Source organism: Marmota marmota, unplaced genomic scaffold (assembly GCF_001458135.2).
Source record: "Marmota marmota marmota unplaced genomic scaffold, marMar, whole genome shotgun sequence".
In the NCBI taxonomy this organism is placed as follows: domain Eukaryota; kingdom Metazoa; phylum Chordata; class Mammalia; order Rodentia; family Sciuridae; genus Marmota; species Marmota marmota.
Genome location: NW_026000051.1, coordinates 6456364 through 6473831, shown reverse-complemented (window position 1 = coordinate 6473831; position 17468 = coordinate 6456364). Strand labels below are relative to the sequence as shown.

Sequence of the window (17468 nt, the reverse complement as noted above, 5' to 3'; positions counted from 1 at the left end):
TTTTTTTTTTTTTTTTTTTTTTTTTTTTTTTTTTTTTTTTTTTTTTCCTTGATTTTTTTTTTTTTAGAGAGAGAGAGAGAGAGAATTTTTTTTAATATTTATTTTTTAGTTATCGGCGGACACAACATCTTTGTTTGTATGTGGTGCTGAGGATCGAACCCGGGCCGCACGCATGCCAGGCGAGTGTGCTACCGCTTGAGCCACATCCCCAGCCCTAGGATTTAGTTTTTTATTTTTCTTTTTAAGTTGTTGACAGACATTTAATTAATTAATTCATTCATTTTTACGTGGTGCCTCACACATGCTAGGTAAGTGCTCTACCACTGAGCCACAACCCCAGCCCTACTTTTTTTTTTCTTCTAGTACTGGGGATTGAACCCAGGGGTGCTTAACCACTGAGCCATATCCTCAGCCCTGTTTTACATTTCAATTAGAGACAGGGCTCACTGAGTTGCTCCGGTCTCACTAAATTGCTGAGCCTGGCTATGAATTTGTGATCCTCCTGCCTCAGCCCCGTGAGTTGCTGGGATTACAGGCATGTACCACCACACCTAGCCTGGATTTATTTTCAAATAGAAGTTTCTTTGGAACTTAACTTTTCTGTATTTTTCCTTTCAGAAAAATGCTAAAGCATTCTGGTTGTTTAACATCAGACTTCTACAAAATGCACAAAGAAAATCCTGGCTTAATTTAGTGTTTTATGGAAAGAATGTAGCAATAATAAAACTAATTTGTTTAATAAAATTGATAGTGAATATACTTTGGAACTGAATATATCATTCTCAGAAATAATTTTTCTACCATGAAGAATAATTTAGGAGTACTCAATGATAGCAAGGAATGGATTAGGTAGCAGCATATAATTTGTGTTGAGAGCATTCGTTGTTGATTATTATAAAATTAAAATGTTTTTCCAATTGTAGGTTTGAAATTTCATGTTTATGTCTGAGAGCCAGAAACACATTACTTTAGGCATCTACACAGTGGTATATAAGTTATGACCCTAGAATATTCACTTTTCCTCATCTCTGTCTAGCTAAAAAGTTCTCTTACCTATTCCATGCTGAGCTTTGAGAAATGCTCTCATTTCCCACATTCTATCATGACATGTTCCTAATACTACCACAGGATCAATTAGGGTCTTTGCAAGAAACAGCAGACTCAAATTAGCTGTTTTATTAAAACTTTGGACTGGATAAGAAAGTCCAAAAGAGTTGGGTACAGTGGCACATGCCTATAATCCCAGCGGTTCCAGAGGCTGAGACAGGAAGATTTTGAATACAAAGCCAGCCTCAGCAAAAGTGAGGCACTAAGCAACTCAGTGAGACTCTGTCTCTAAATAAAATACAAAATAGGGCTGGGGATGTGACTCAGTGGTTAAGTGTCCCTGGGTTCAATCTTTGGTACCCCCAACCCCCCAAAAAAATTAAAAAGAAAGAAAGCCCAAAAGAGATAACATGCTAGTACCAGCTAGGGCCAAATGGGTGAAGAGATCACAAGAGATATGTCCAAAGATCCAACTGAAGCTGTGACTTTTGGCCAAAGGATGCAAGGAGCCCACAGAAGACACAGTTGGGGAATAAACATTCTGACCACATTACTTTCCCCATGGGCTGAATCTAGTCAGAGGCCAGAGGGTACACAGAGAGGGGCGTATCAGGAAGAACAACCAAAGGCATTCTGCACAGCCAACAGGACAGACAAATTCTAGAGGAAGGCATGAACTGTTCAAGTCGATGTCTACTCCTACAAAGCCCTGTTCCAGGAGGTGGTATTGCAGTCAGTACTGTATAGTGACTACCAGAAAAAACATTTCCAAGCCCCAGAGATAAGACCAACATGAATAAGACAAAAATTAAGATGAACTAACCTTTTCAAGCTGATCCATCTTTTCTGACCATTCCTAAAACAAAACAAAACAAAAAAGTACAGTTTCCAGGGAAGAGTATTTGAAATACTAGGATTTTCAGAAAACAAAACATAATCCTCCCCAACCCCCAAAACAACCAACCAATGGACAAAAAAGAAAAAGAAAGAACGAACGAACTAGGAAGAACTTGGTAATATTAAAAATGTTAAAGAGTCCTGAAGAAGAAGAAAATGAACCTTATATAAAATTCTAGAACACAAATATAAACCTGCAGATTTTTGCTAAACAGGGCACCCACACAAAGCTGTATCTGCTGTTTTCATGCAGCTTTTAGCTTAATTCTGAGAGTTTTCCCATGGGTACTGTTATTGCTTCTTGCTTCCTGGGAGTGGTCAGCTGGAACCAGCTGAGTTGATAACTCTGCAACTGATGTTTAGAAATGAATTTACTGAAAGTGGCAGGGAGGATTATCAGCAATACCGGTAATTATTTTCCTTCTCATCTTGCCTTGACTAAAATGCTTTGTGCCTTCTGTTATGTGTCAAGGGAAAAGGAATGATACCCTTTATTCAATAACCATTTTAAAATGGGGGAAAATAACCAATGGTATAGAAGGCTGGATTGCCTACAATCAGAACCTACCAATTTAAATTATTTTTTTATTTGTATATACTCGTACTATAGTTATCCACAGAGTATTGGTGATTTTTTTTTCTGAACAGAAAATGTCCTAGGAAACAAATCTACACTTTAAGACAAACTGATCACTGTACCCATAAAATTAATTATACATTTTCTTAGATCAAATAATAATAAATTGACCCTTTCTAGATAAATTAGGATGATTATAAAACACTCATGTTTATCTCAATTAAAATGACATTATCTTGAGCAAAATATACGTTATAATCGTTGAAATAACCAGCAACAGCATTACATTCCTTTCTTATCTTTTATCAGGCAGTTTTTAGAGAATGCTTCTGTTGAGGTTAAGAAATTCTCTAAGGTGGGCACAGTGGAAAACACCTACAATTCATCTACTCAGGAGACTGAGGCAGGAGGATCACAAGTTCAAGGCCAGTCTCAGCAACTTAATGAGACCCCATCTCAAAATAAAATAAAATAAAAAAATAAAAAGCCTGGGATGTAGCTCAGTGGTAGAGCACTTGTCTAGCATGTGTCAGCCCCTGGGTTTAATGCCCAGAACCTAAAAAAAAAAAAAAAAAAAGTCCTCTTATATAAAGGTGAGTGTCTGGGGTCAAGGCTCTGAGATAGGTGTGTTGGGAGGGCAGAAACCATTGTCTTTATTTGGGGCTCACCATTAGGTTTTAGACACACCATTCATGTTCTCAAGTTTACAAAGCTACACAGATACAGAGGATTATTCTCTCCCATTCTGGACATGTCATGATTAAAACTATAAAGTTCAACTTTACAAAAAACGGTCAAATGAAACCTTAAGGAACATACATATAACTTCTTTTCTCCTAGGTTATAAATATTTCCTACCAGATTTATGTCATAATTTTTGAAGTCATGTCACTAAGTGAAATCTTTCCACCAGTCTTGGGCAGGCCACATACAAAATACCTGGTCCTTTCTGGCTAATGCCAAAGCCAGTCCTTCTGCCATTTTGGCTCTGTTGGCTTGGAATGTCTCATTCTGCTCTTGAAATTTCCGCATGGAAGCTGTTAACAAAGAGGCTCTATTTGAGATATGGAAATACTTCAGAAATAGCATGACAAAAAGCCCATGTAATTACTTTACAAATGTCACCAGACAAAAAAAGGCCAAGGTCATATATGTGAGGCTGGGAAACCCTGCTCCATCTCAACTCCCAGAAGAACCTTTGGCCTTGGAAACAGGCCAGGGTTCTATTTGCTTGTTTGGTCCCTTGTTGTTTTGTTTTCTGTAATAGCAAAGTGCACACACTTAGGAAGATGTCAAAAGGTGACTTTTTAAGTGGTACAACAACAAAACACTTTCTGTAAGTTGCCAGAAAACAACAATGCTGTTGCTAAAAGACAGCTGCTACTCCTTCATCAGAACCAGAAACAAAACCAAAAAGAAACTATTTTATTTATCTTAAAAAATTTTTTTTAGTATATATAGTATCAACAAAGACTCAACTCTCTACTTCTATTTGCATTTTTTGGAATAATACCCAAAGGAGAATACAGGACTTAGGGTACATTAACGAAAGTGTACATTCAACATTTGAGGTGTGATGACAGAGCTCTCCCTATTGCCCAACACAGCAGTAATGAAGCTATGGTTAGAACCCAACGTCCAGGACTAGATTTTACTAAAAACTAAGGCCAGCCTATAAATGGCTCAACTGTATAGGGACAAACTGACGCACAGATGACCCCTTCATAAGCAGCGTGCCCAAAAAGCAATGTAAATACAAGTTCACATTTAATAATATCAGATAAATGTCATATCAACCTGATTCAGAAGTACATTACTTATAAAATAAAGATATGAGTTCTGATGAAGGACAAATTTAAGAATATACTGTTTTATTTCAAAAACTAGCCCTAAAAAGATTGAGAAAAGCAGGAAATGAATACGTACAATCCTGGTGCTTTTCTAATGCAATTTCAAGCTTCTCTTTTATCTTCTGCAAGTTTCGGACCTGTTCAGCATAGTCTTGGGTGAGGAGGGTGACGCACATACCAGGAATGGACAAACATCAGGAAAGGAAGTTAATTAAACAAAAAAATGAATGAAAATGATGATGATTTTCTCAACCTGAAAACCAGTCCTGTTAAGGAAAGCTAGGCAGATAGCCTCCCATTAACAATGAACAACACAGGTGAACAGGTATAGTACAAATTGCCCACAGTATAAACAGTGAATGCCAACAGGTAGATTCGTTTAGCCTTGATAGTGAACAAGAATTAGTCTGGGCCTAGTCATAAGAAATACCCTGCTATGAAAACCACATTATTATCCCATTACTTAGTTTCAAGTCTGAATGTTCACTTCTCCTTTTGGCCTTAGCATAGGACAGATCAAGGGAACTTACTTAAAGCTCACTTGTCACCCACACAACTCAGAACAGTGGTTAGGGCAACAGCAAGCACCCTGGCATGGTACTGTCTCTATAGTGAAGGTACTTAATTCTATAGACAAGTATCCAGGAACTGTGTTCCCTATGCCATACCAAAGGTGAAAGTCAGAATTAATTATCTGGGTAGCCAAGGAGGACAGCATAGTATTGTGAAAAAGTAGATATAAGTTCAAATCTCAATTCAAACCCCCCCTTGGCTGGGGACCTTAGGCAAAGTATTGATCCTAAGTATTAGTTTCTTTAAGTACTAAATAATAATATTAATCGTACTTACTTCAAAGAATGTGTTAGATAATAAAGTATTTCATATGCCTTAAAGCTTGGCCCACAGTGCTCAATAAAAGGTAGGTTTTACTGTACTGTTATATTCACACTAAGCCTGTAGGACAATATCCATGACACTAAGTGGACTCAATAAATCTCAGCTCTCTTCCCTGTTCCATTACTAACATAGTTAAGCCTGTTCTTTAGGGAAGGTACATATTACTTTATCACTATCTTCTCAACATTAAACACATACTGGTTACTTCACCTCTGTTGCTGATATCATTTCTGAGCAGGAGTAACAGGAGAGTACTAAGAGAGTTTCAAGCAGACTGTAATTAAGAGTATGGACTCTAGCATCAAGAAAGTCTGAATCTGGACTTCAGCTCTATCACTAAATGCTTGTGTGACCTTGACTCTAAGTTTAATAAGGCTACTCTGAAAACAAAATGATTAAGATGCTATGAATCTTTGATAGCTATACAAATGTAAGGATCTTACATAAAATTTGGTGAATTTTGGCCTTCTACTTTCACTCCAATAAAATGGGCATAAGGTCAAGGGACAAAAAGAGACACAAAAGCCATGGACCACTTTACAAGATGAAGCTGTCAAAATATATCCACGGGCAGAGACTATAATGAGAGCTCACAATTCTATCACAAACATGCCCTGTGCAGGCAAAGGATATATGGGAGCTATGTAAATTGTAAACTGCACATGAAGACACAATGAGCATTACAGCTTCTATAGAAGCAGGAGTTGAAGTTAGAAATTCCATTGAAAATTGGCCTGAAAACCCAGAACAATACTTACACAGGTGATATGAGCTAAAGCAATGGGCAACCTAGCACCGACCCTCTCTAGAACTGATGAATCCAACATTTGTTTGGTCATTCCATATAAACATTATCCTCCGCCCCTCTCTACCTGAGAGTAAGCTATGCTAATGGTGGAAGATGGTCAAATCTATTTTGTGTGTGCTTTAATACCTTTTATGTCCATGGCTAGAAACCTCAGGAGCAGAAAAATAAGTTTGAAAAAAAAAATAGATGTTCAAATTTAGTTTTGAATTGACACTATTCAGTACACTAAAAAAATAAGAGGATTATTCCTTTCTGACTAAGGAGATGAATATTATGTCAAAATAACTATAAAGTTTATCCTATAGGCTATTTCATAGGGAGAAAGAGTCAGACAAGATAAGTTTCCTGTTGTTCATATTTATGACTTCTTAGACATACCAGAAAGTCTGGCCTCTAACTTCCGGATCTGCTCATTTCTTCTCAAAAGTTGGGATGAAAGATCTTCTCTGGAGCTGCTTCCATCAGAAGCCTGTTGGACAGGCAGACAGAAGGAGAGATCATATTCATATGTGTTTTTTTTCCACTAGTATGAAATGCAACAATTCTTCTTCTTTTTTTGTTTGTGGTGCTGGGGATCAAACCCATAGCTTCACACATGCTAGGTAAGCACTCCACTACTGATTCACATTCTCAGCACTAACAATTCTTATTTTAGGTTTGGTTGCACTTTAATTATGACTGCCAAAAAATTTCACATAAGTGGCCCCAGCTTCTCTAGCTATCAAGTGAAAGCAACGCTACCTGCCTCTGTAACATGAAGGTGAGATGAGATACAGTAAGTCATGTGTGTGCATGCTACTGGAATAAATGGCAGCAAATAAACCCACTGCAACCATATTCCACCAAGAACAATACAAAAAAAACCCATCACTTTAGAGCTTGGGGTGTAAGCTCAGTGTTAGAGTACTTGCCTAGCAATCTTGAAGTCCTGGTTTTGATTTCTAGTACCACAAAAAAACAAAAACAAAAATAATAAATCACTTCAATTTTCCAAGGATTAAACTCCTGGGAAAAGAAGGGAGGGTTCTTCAACAAGGGATCAAAGTCTTGTCTCTGACTAAGAGTCTATGTTGATATTAATAAAGCTTTAGTATTCTCAGGTATAAAACAAGAGAATGTCATCTAAGGCTCTAAAATCCATCAAAGACTTTAGCATATATCATTCAATATACCAATATATTAATTAAACATCTATTCTCCCCAAAACCCAGATGATGATGATGATGATGATGATGATGATGACGACGACGGCCTGCAGTGTTAGGGATTCACCTGGGGACTTGTGTATGCTAAGCAAATGCTCCACTACTGAGCTATAATGCCAGGCCCCAGATTAGTCTAAAACTTAAAGTATTATGGTTACTTTGGGCATTATGTGTTACTGCTAATAAATAACTGACTTTAAGCCAGGCACAGTGGTGCATGCCTGTAATCCCAGTGGCTTAGGAGGCTGAGGCAAGAAGATGTTCAAGGCCAGCCTCAGCAACTTAGTGAGACCCTGTCTCTAAATAAAATATGAAAAAGACCTGGGGATGTTGTTAAGTGGTTAAGCACTCTGGGTTCAATTCCTGGTACCAAAAAATAAGTAAATAAAAACAAAAAATTTTTACTAGCTGGGCACTGTGGTGCAGGCATGTAATCCCAATGATACAGGAGGTTGAGGCATGAGGATCCCAGTTTGAGGACAGCCTTAACTTAGTGAGGCCTTAGGCAATTTAGTGAAACCCTTGTCTCAAAATAAAAAAGGAGGCTGGGGTTGTGGCCCAGCGATAGAGTGCTTGCCAAGCACATGTGAGACCCTCAGTTTGATCCTCAGCACGGCATTAAAAATAAATAAAATAAAGATATTGTGTCCAACTACAACTAAAATATAAATATTTTTAAAAAATTAAAAAGGGCTAGAGGTATAGCTCAGTGGTAAGGTGACTCTGGATTCAATCCTTAGTATACCCGCCCCTCAAAATCTTTTTACTTTTTTTTAAAATATCTTTAGTTTTTATTTATTTATTTATTTTATGTGCTGCTGAGGATCAAACCCAGGGCCTCAACCATGCAAGGCAAGTGCTCTACCACTGAGTCACAACCCCTGACCTTGTTTTACTTTTTTAATACCTTTATTTTATTTATTTATTTTTATGTGGTGCTGAGGATCAAACCTAGGGCTTCGCATATGCTAGGTGAGCGCTCTACCACTGAGCCACAACCCTAGCCCCCTCTTTTTACTTTTTTAAAAATGTTTTTATTAAGGCTGGGGTTGTGGCTCAGTGGTATCGCACTCGTCTGGCATGTGTGAGGCACTGGGTTTGATCCTCAGTACCACATAAAAATAAATAAATAAATAAATAGATAGATAGATAAATAAAATATTGTGTCCATCTACAACATAAAAAAATTTAGAAGTGTTTTTATTAGTACATTATAGGTTTTTTTTTTTAAGAGAGAGAGAGAATTTTAATATTTATTTTTTTTTAGTTTTTCGGCGAACACAACATCTTTGTTTGTATGTGGTGCTGAGGATCGAACCCGGGCCGCACACATGCCAGGCGAGCGGGCTACCGCTTGAGCCAAATCCCCAGCCCCAGTACATTATAGTTTTACATAATATTGGGGTTCATAACCATACGTACATTGAATATAATTTGCTACATTTTATTCCCCAATATTTCCCCTTTCCCTCTCTCTTCCCTGTTCCTCTTCCTCTACTGGTCTTCCTTCTACTTATTTATAGTTCATTTTAAAATTACTGTTTAACAGAGACATATAAAGGTGAAATTCATTGTGGTATATTCATATATTATATAACACAATTTGGTCAATTTCATTCTGTAGGTCCTCCATTTCCCATCCCTCCCCTCAATCTCCTTCTCTACTTCACTGATCTCCCTCTTATTTTCGTGAAAACAAAACACACTTTCCCCACTTATTTTGGTCTAGCTTTTTCATATGAGAGAAAACATTTGACCCCTTGAGTTTCTGAGTCTGGCTTATTTCACTTAGCATGACGTTTTCCAGTTCCATCCATCTACCAGCAAATGCCATTATGTGATTAAAACTCCATTTTAGGGGGAAAAAACCCTATTTCATTGTGTGTATATGCTACATTTTCTTTATGCATTTATCTGAGCTGGTATTTGAGCTGGTTCCATAATTTGGCTATTGTGAATTGTGCTGCTATAAACACTGATGTGCACAGGCATATATCTCTATGGTATACTCATTTTAGTTCTTTTGGATAAATACTGAGGAGTGGGATGCCTGGATCATATGATGGTTGTTTTCCTAGTCTTTTTAAATTCTTATTACTAGTCTTTTTACTTTTTATTATAAAAGTTTTGAAAAGAAAGAAAAGCTGGGAGAATGGTTTATTTTAACAATGGTCCATGTTTTCTCATATTCTTATTTCCTGAACTACTTAAAAATTTTAACAGGCATTATGACATTTCATCCTAAATATATTGATAAATATTTCTAAAAAATGAGGACCTTTTCTTGATAGCCATAATACCACTACCATACTTAATAAAACTTACAATAATACTCAGTCTTTAATCACATTTCTCATTTTATCCCCAAAATATTCTAAAAGATGGTTGAACAATTCATAATTCACTTTAAATATTTATTTATCAGTCACTTGCTCATCTACTATTTACTGAGCGTGAGTACTGAAGACTGGTAAGAAGAATCTCTAGAGTCAAAAGACCAGGTTTAAAGTCCCTACTTTACCACTTAATGCTGGAAGAACTCCAGCTAATTATTCAACTTCCTTATGTGTTCCATTCCTGTAAACTATTGTTTACGGGGTACATCCTTCCTGCAGAATGCCTGCAGGCATTCTGTAAACTATAATAACAAATATGGTCTACCTTGCTGAGCTGAGAGAGGATTAAATAAACTAACACTTGACAAATTTGTGAAACAGAGCATGGCATATAGGCAGCTTTAAGTATGTCACCTGATACTAGTGTCTTGGTCTGTTCAGGCTGCTGTAAGAAAATACTATAGGGGCTGGGGATGTGGCTCAAGCTGTAGTGCGCTCGCCTGGCATATGTGCGGCCCGGGTACGATCCTCAGCACTACATACAAAGATGTTGTGTCCGCCGAAAACTAAAAAAATAAATATTAAAAAATTTTCTCTCTTTAAAAAAAAAAAGAAAAGAAAATACCATAAAGTGGGCACTGTATAAGCCACAGAAATTTATTGCTCATAGTTTTAGACTCTGAGAAGTCCAAGGTAAAGGTTCTGGCAGGTTCAGAGTCTGGGTAGTGCCCACTTTCTGGTTCATAGATAGCACCATGTAGCTACGTTCTCACATGGTGGAAGGGGACAGGCAGCACTCTGGGCCCTCTTTTATAAGAGCACTTATAAAAGTTCTCTTATAAAAATTAACAAACTAATCATCTCTCAAAAGCCTCACCACTTGGTACCATCCCATTGTTAACTGTGGAGGGACATAAACATTTAGACAATAAAATTAGCAATGTATGAAATTATTGATTATTACTGCTAGTGAGACTTACTAGGCCTCAGCATCATGCCAAGCATTAGGAACTGTGGTGAGACAGGCTCTTCCTAAGACAGCAGCAGTAGCAACTGGGAAACACTTACCAAGAGCGGGGTACTATGCTAAGTGCTTTATACACTATGAAAAAAAAAGTTAACAAGACCTGAGACTGCTATTATTAAAAATATCTTCTTGAAGAGTTGGCCCATTGAGGCAACTGAGGACTTGTACTTTGGTAACATTCCCATAATTCCTGATAAGAGTGAATGATTGTGTTCAAACTATTTGTGCATAAACACAGTTTCTGCCAAACGCCTTTCCTTCTGGAGTCTTGGATTTTGGTACATGTTAGGGAGATGTCTACACCACCAGCATCTAGTAAAAACCCTGGACAGTAGGTCTCTAATGAGCTTCCCTACCAGCCATTTTACCTCATTGTCATAAGTCACTGCACGGGGAATTAAGCATATCCTCTGTACTTCACAGCAGTTGGAGCTGTGCTTGGCCCCCAACTCTTCCCCATGCACCTTCACCCTCTGCTGATTGTGCTTTCCATCCTTTCACTGCAAGAAACTACACCATTGAGTTCTGTGAGTACTTCTACTGAATAATGGAACTTGGGGTGATTGTGGAACCCCTGACATAATACTTTAATAAAGACAGACACAGGTATTATCCCCCAACTTTTTTTTTTGTGGTATCAGGGATTGAAGTCAGGGGCACTCTCTACCATCAAGCTACATCCCCAGCTCCTTTTTGAAAATTTTATTTTGAGACAGGGCCTTGCCAAATCGCTGAGGCTGGCCTTAAACTTTTGATTCTCCTGCTTCAACTTCCCAAGTCACTGGGACCTATCTCTATTTTACAGATGTGGAAAGTACAGTATAGAAAAATTAAGTAATTTGTCCACAGTCACGCAATGATGATATAGTAGGAACCACATTCAGGTCTAACTCTATATCTGACCTGAGTTCCTAAGAGCTTCACTTTATTGCCTCTCATGAAGCTCCCAGTTTTAGCAGCAGAGACCAACAACCAAATTGTTACTACTAATGTAGTATAACAGGTACTACCACAGAGGTAAGCAGAAGGTGAGGCACCAAACTCACCCAGAAGGGTGAGGGGTCGGGGTAAGAGAGGGCAGGGTTGAGGAGGCTTCCATGAGTAATATGTGAGCTAAGTCTTGAAGGCTGCAGAATCTGTCAGAGGAATCCAAGAGTGAAAGGGGAGATAGAAGACTTTCCAGAAGGAGTGAACAGTATACGCAAACACTGGTAGGCAGAAAGTAATGTGAGCCATTCCAGGAAGCTCAATAGATTCAGTATGGCTCCAGCATGGGGTGTAAGAAAGCTGAGTGAGATGAAGTTGGGTTGGTTAGCTGTGAAAAAACATGGCAGTTTATCATTTTTTAAAATATGTTTATTTTCTAGTTATAGGTGGACACAATATCTTTATTTTACTTTTGTGTGGTGCTGAGAATCGAACCCAGTGCTTCACGCATGCTAGGTGAGCGTTCTACCTCTGAGCCACAACTCCAGTCCTGGCAGTTTATCATTTAAAGACAATAATTGATACCATCTGAAAATGTCAGATACCATATGGAATAATGATAATGAATTGGCACTTCATCCTGAAAATAAGGAAGCCACCAAGTTTTAAGCATCAAGAGATATGAACAGATCAGCTTTTAGAAAGATCATTTTTGGAGCTATTGGAGGCTGCCATGTTTCCCCAAGAGAGAAAATCATGCATAGAGAGGTTAAATTTGAGAGATATTTGGAAAATGGAAAACAAAATATTTGACTGATTAGATACCAAGAAGTGAAAGGAGAAAAGACTCTAAAAAGCATTCAGGGCCTCCTGGTGGTGAGTTGGTAGGATGGAGATGGAATTATCAAATTCAATTGTTCATTTAGAATGTCAGATACCATATGGAAGGCATCTGTTTGGAGAAATAAATGCAGTTGGATATAAAGGTCTGGATACAGGGAGTGAGGATGACACTATACATGTAATTAAGTTCAAAAAGATTACTCGAAAAGTCTCAAAGCAAAGTATTCCTTGCATTCAGGTCAGTTTCTATGTCTGGAACACATTCTAGATGAGAGATTTGATTTAGTATGTCAGAATGAGGGGAAAGCAGGTCCTTCTGCTGTGAACTCAGCATTTAAACCACATTTTTCAGAGAGCTGGAGAGGTAGCACAGAGGTAGAAGAATCTGCCTAGCATGTGCAAGGTCCTGAGTTCAATCCCCAGCACTGTAAAACAAACCAGCAAAACCTATATCATTTATCCTGGTAATCAAATTTTCACTTATATTTAATGTTAAATACAGGGGTGAATAACATTCTTATCAGGTAATCTTATTGCTCTACTGCAATAACCTAATAGCTTCTGTCATGTAATCCGACCAGGGATTCAGGCAGTGGAAGAACGAAGGAAGAGTCATCTGACCATAGAAACAACACAAATGTCTACCACTGGGAGAAGATAGAAATAAACTGTGACCTTTTCAAATGCAATAATCTTATAAAATAAATAGCAGTAAAAACAAATGAACCACAGCTTCAAGCCACACAGATGCATTTTGGAAATATGTTGAGCTAAATAAAAAGTAAGTCCAAGAAGACTATGGTATACCATCTTTAAAAAGTTCAAAAATAAGCAGTACTAAGTAATAAACTATAGTCATGGTGGTGGATGCCTGAAATTCCAGTGATTTGGAAGGCTGAGACAAGAGGATCACAAGTTTGAGACAAGCCTCGACAACTTAGCAACACTGTCTTGAAAAAATAAAAAGGAGGGGCTAGGGATATAGCTCAGTGATAGAGCACTCCTGGGTTCAGTCCCCAGGACCACACAAACACAAAATTGTTTATGAATACATATGTATCTGTTACGATATATTAATTAGTATGGGAATTAAAAACAAAATGTAGTGGTTATGGGAAATGGAGAGTAGCATGTAAATACTGATAATGTTCTATTTCTTTGGATGGGTGACAGATTTACTTGCTTCATACTTGACATACACATTATGCTTTATCTTTTCTTTGTGGTGCTAGGGATCCAACCTGCTTTATGCTTTATATGTACACTGTATACATCCTTTTATATATATATCAAGCATTAAAAATACTTTTTTAAAAAATATTTTATTAGTTGTTGATGGTCCTTTATTTATTTTTATGTAGTGCTGAGAATCAAACCCAGTGCCTCACACATGCTAGGCAAGCGCTCTACCACTGAGCCACAACCCCAGCCCCTATAAAATCCTTTTTAAAGTCATATAACTTACAAGGATCCTGTCAAATGTCAAACATAACATTTTGATCCTCAGCATATTTCTTTAATATAACAGCATCCTCATTTTTAAAAATCTTATTAAACCAAAGACACTTTACAAACAACATGACATACTATATTCATAAGTGCCATCTTTCCATAAATATTCCCAATAAAATAGTGCACTATGGCATAATTTGCAGGCCTTGTTAAAGCAACAATGACAAAGTATATATATGCCTGCATAGAAAACAGGCTCAGACATTTTGACAGACCACATGTAAAAGAAGATGCACAAATTATACAGATAGAAAAGCAGTACAAGAGGACAATGTACAGAATATGGAAAGGGATTCACTGAAAAATAAGAAAAAAGAAAGCTACCTTAATATCAACAAACCAACACTAATAAAAAGGTATCTTAAGTACAGAACCAGATATATAATCAGGTTCTTAAACAGCTATAAACTACAAAATAGATGAATCATGCAATAAAAAAATACATGTTGGAAGGATTCAGTGCAACATTATTTTTAAACTGTTTTGAAGCCAGGCATGGGGGTGTATGCTTATAATACCAACAACTCAGGAGGCTGAGGCAGGAGGATTGGAAGTTTGAGACCAGCCTCAACAACTTAAGGAGACCCTCAGCAACTTAGCAAGACCTTGTCGTGAAATAAAAATAAAAGTAAAAAGGACTAGGGATGTAGCTCAATGGTAAAGCGCCCCTTTAATGAGTTAAATCCCCAGTACCAAAAATAAAAAAAATTTAAAAAAATCTGATACTGCACCAAATATTCAAAGCTAGAGAAGATACTTACAAAGTCATCTCCTGAGTCAGCTCCCATAGAGGCTACTGATTCCTTGCTCACTGACCGTGGGATCCTTGTAGCACCTCCTGGCCTCTGAGTGACAGCAGTCTCTTCTGCAATTTTCTTCTTTAGTTTTGCAAACATTTTTGCTATGTGGCTATCCTGCACAGATGACCAGTTCTTGAACTACCACAATAGTTTTCAATAACCAGGATTCAGACAAAGGTGCCTAAAAAGTTTCATACATCCAAACTATCTGCATTCCAACTTAAATGTGGGTCAAAGGCATATGGCAACACAGTATCTACAAATCAGATGAAAGAGATATCTATAAGTCAAACATAGGAAAGATTTCACATTTGAGTTATGTTAAGCTTCAGGTTTCAAAATTAAGTTTCAAAACTTAAATGTATACTTAGTAGAACACAATTACTAAACATTTAAAAATCACTCAGGTGCTTGACATGCTGATAAGGAAATCCAGTTTCAAAGAGGTGAAGGAACCTGCCAAAGGCCGACAGGGCTGGTATTTGAACACAGAACCTGACTTAAAAGCCTCAACCTTTCTAACCTTTTTTTTTTTTTTTTTAATTATACCATGTTGGCAGTGGCCTATGACACAGTAAAATTTGACAGGTTAACATCACAAAATCATAAATTAATGATTTTGAATCCTTGTCTCAATAAGTTTAATCAGTGGTGAGTGCTTTTTCCCCTTTTGAAGTTGATGGTACAAACATGTAACTCAATATGAGGAAATTCTAGGTAATATTAGGTAATATTCTAATGTTCCAGGTTTGCAATCAGCTGTTTCTAGAAAAAAAATCATAACCTAGAAAAAAATCAGGCAAGCCAGAAAACCACATATCAGGTATCTGATAGCCTTTAACTTTTCCTGGAAATACTATTGGGTTTTCTTTAAGTATGATAAAATTACCTCAAATCTTAATTCCCACTCCCCACCCCCGCCCAGGGTATCTAACCCAGGGGCACTTTACCACTGAGCTTCATCTCCAGTTCTTTTTATTTTTTATTTTGAGACAGGGTCTCACTAAATTGATGAGACTGGCCTGGAACTTGAGATAATCCTTTCTCAGTCTTCTGGGCCGCAGGATTAAAGGCATGCACTCCCAAACCCCACACAATCTCTTTTCTTTTTCAGTGTACCTGACACGATATTTAACATGAGATACAAAAATATCCCCCAATGGTGTATAAAATATTAACATTCAGATTTCAGCCTTAACTTTCCATGTTTTTTGGAGGATACCTAAACTCTGCTCTAAGATCTTCAAAAGACTTCTTACCACTTCAGATCATCAAGTCTGTAAAAATTCCTCAAAAACTTCACCTTAAATGTCTGTAAATCACTTACTCACCTGGCTTATCTACGAGATTTAAAACAGCCTGGAGGTCGATGCATTCTGTCCTGCATGAAAACAAACCTAAAGTGGGCTGGATATTCCAAATAGAAGACCAAAATGGTGGGTGGAGATGAGGGTGGGGAGAGAAATGGAGAAGAGAGGAAGGGAAGATTAAGAGGGGGAAGAAAACTTGTCACTACCTCAACACTCAGTGGACTGCCGTCCCTCACCTCTGTCCCTATGAATTGTGATTTGCCTAGAGTTTCACTCACAGTTACAAAGGACGGAACTGCTCACCGCAAAACATATGCTTAAATTCTCTGCTCCTTGGGGGCCCTAGGCAAAACAACTTGATGAGATTAAGGTTTCCCAGGGCCGGCATTTATTTCTCAGCTGACGCTGAAACATACACTGTTTACCTGGCCAGACCCTGGGCAGGATTCGTACTGAGGCAGTTTCTGAGCAAAAGAACGGCAAAGTTGAGTAAAAGACAGGTAGGACCTTTACTGACGTCTGGAGGTACCAGCCAAGGCAGTTTGGCTCCCACTCCCTCAGTCCCCCTCCGGCCACGCCCTTGCTTGACTGTCAAAGGGAAGGAACCAACACCTCTTCCATTTGACAGCGGGGAAACTCGGCCCCAGGGAGCGCTGGCTCATCTCGGTCGNGGCTAAGTGGGAGGAGCCCCGTGCAGTCGGTGCCACGGGCCCTGCTGGACAGACCCCCCGGCGTTGGCCACGCGGCGCGGCCGGTCGCCAGTCTGCGCCCCGGTCCCGCTAACCCCCTATGCAGCCGCAAGTAGGCAGTCTGGAAAACCTGTGCCGCAGAAACTAAAACTGCGCCTTGCGCTTTGTGACCCTTCTTCTAACTTTAGCGTCTCGACATCCCGTCGATTGTACGTTTTATGTCACAACCCAGCACACACAGGATGTACAACCAAAAGGTTTCAGAACCTTCCCCTAGTGTGCATCACTCTGATATACGGCTTGTTATTTACAGGGCGGTGACTATTCACCAATGGGCTGCCTCTTTATATCAGAGGATAAAAGCCCAAAGCATAAAAACTGCCTTGTTGAAAGTCACTACGAATTTAGTACCCTAAGGCAGGTCTCCAGATTCCTCAAAGCCGAATTAGACGCTGCACGTTTAAGGAACTTTGGTCCTGGCCCAGACCCAACACCAGTGCAAGTTCCAACAGATTGATTAATTGATCGATGGATTGATTTCTGGAACAGGGGTTTGAACCCAAGGGTAGTTTACCACGAAACTACATCCCCAGCACATTTTAAAAATTTATTTTGAGGCAGGGTCTCACTAATTGATTACAGCCTTCTAAATTGCTGAGGCTGCCTCCCAACCTGCAATCCTGTCTCAGCCCTCCCTGGAATTACAGGTATGTGCCAATCACCTGGCTCAAAAAAAAAAAAAA

At 38.4% G+C, this 17468-nt stretch overlaps 1 protein-coding gene across 7 annotated transcripts in view; it reads right to left on the bottom strand.

Moving 5' to 3' along the window:
• Golga1 (golgin A1) overlaps positions 1–16718 on the bottom strand; it is a 59774-nt gene extending 43056 nt beyond the window's left edge. For 2 of the 7 annotated variants that reach the window (XM_048813059.1, XM_015497596.2), the window contains exons 1-6: positions 16058–16718; positions 14688–14982; positions 6455–6545; positions 4448–4522; positions 3461–3558; positions 1871–1903 (exon numbers count right to left, since the gene is read on the bottom strand). In XM_048813059.1, coding sequence (XP_048669016.1) covers positions 1871–1903; positions 3461–3558; positions 4448–4522; positions 6455–6545; positions 14688–14822 — 432 coding nt within the window. In that variant the 5' untranslated portion in view covers positions 14823–14982; positions 16058–16718. Of the gene's footprint in view, positions 1–1870; positions 1904–3460; positions 3559–4447; positions 4523–6454; positions 6546–14687; positions 15007–16057 lie in introns of all 7 variants that reach the window. The other 5 variants (XM_048813058.1, XM_048813057.1, XM_015497595.2 and 2 more) reach the window with 5 other exon arrangements.
• Between the last annotated feature and the right edge of the window lie 750 nt (positions 16719–17468).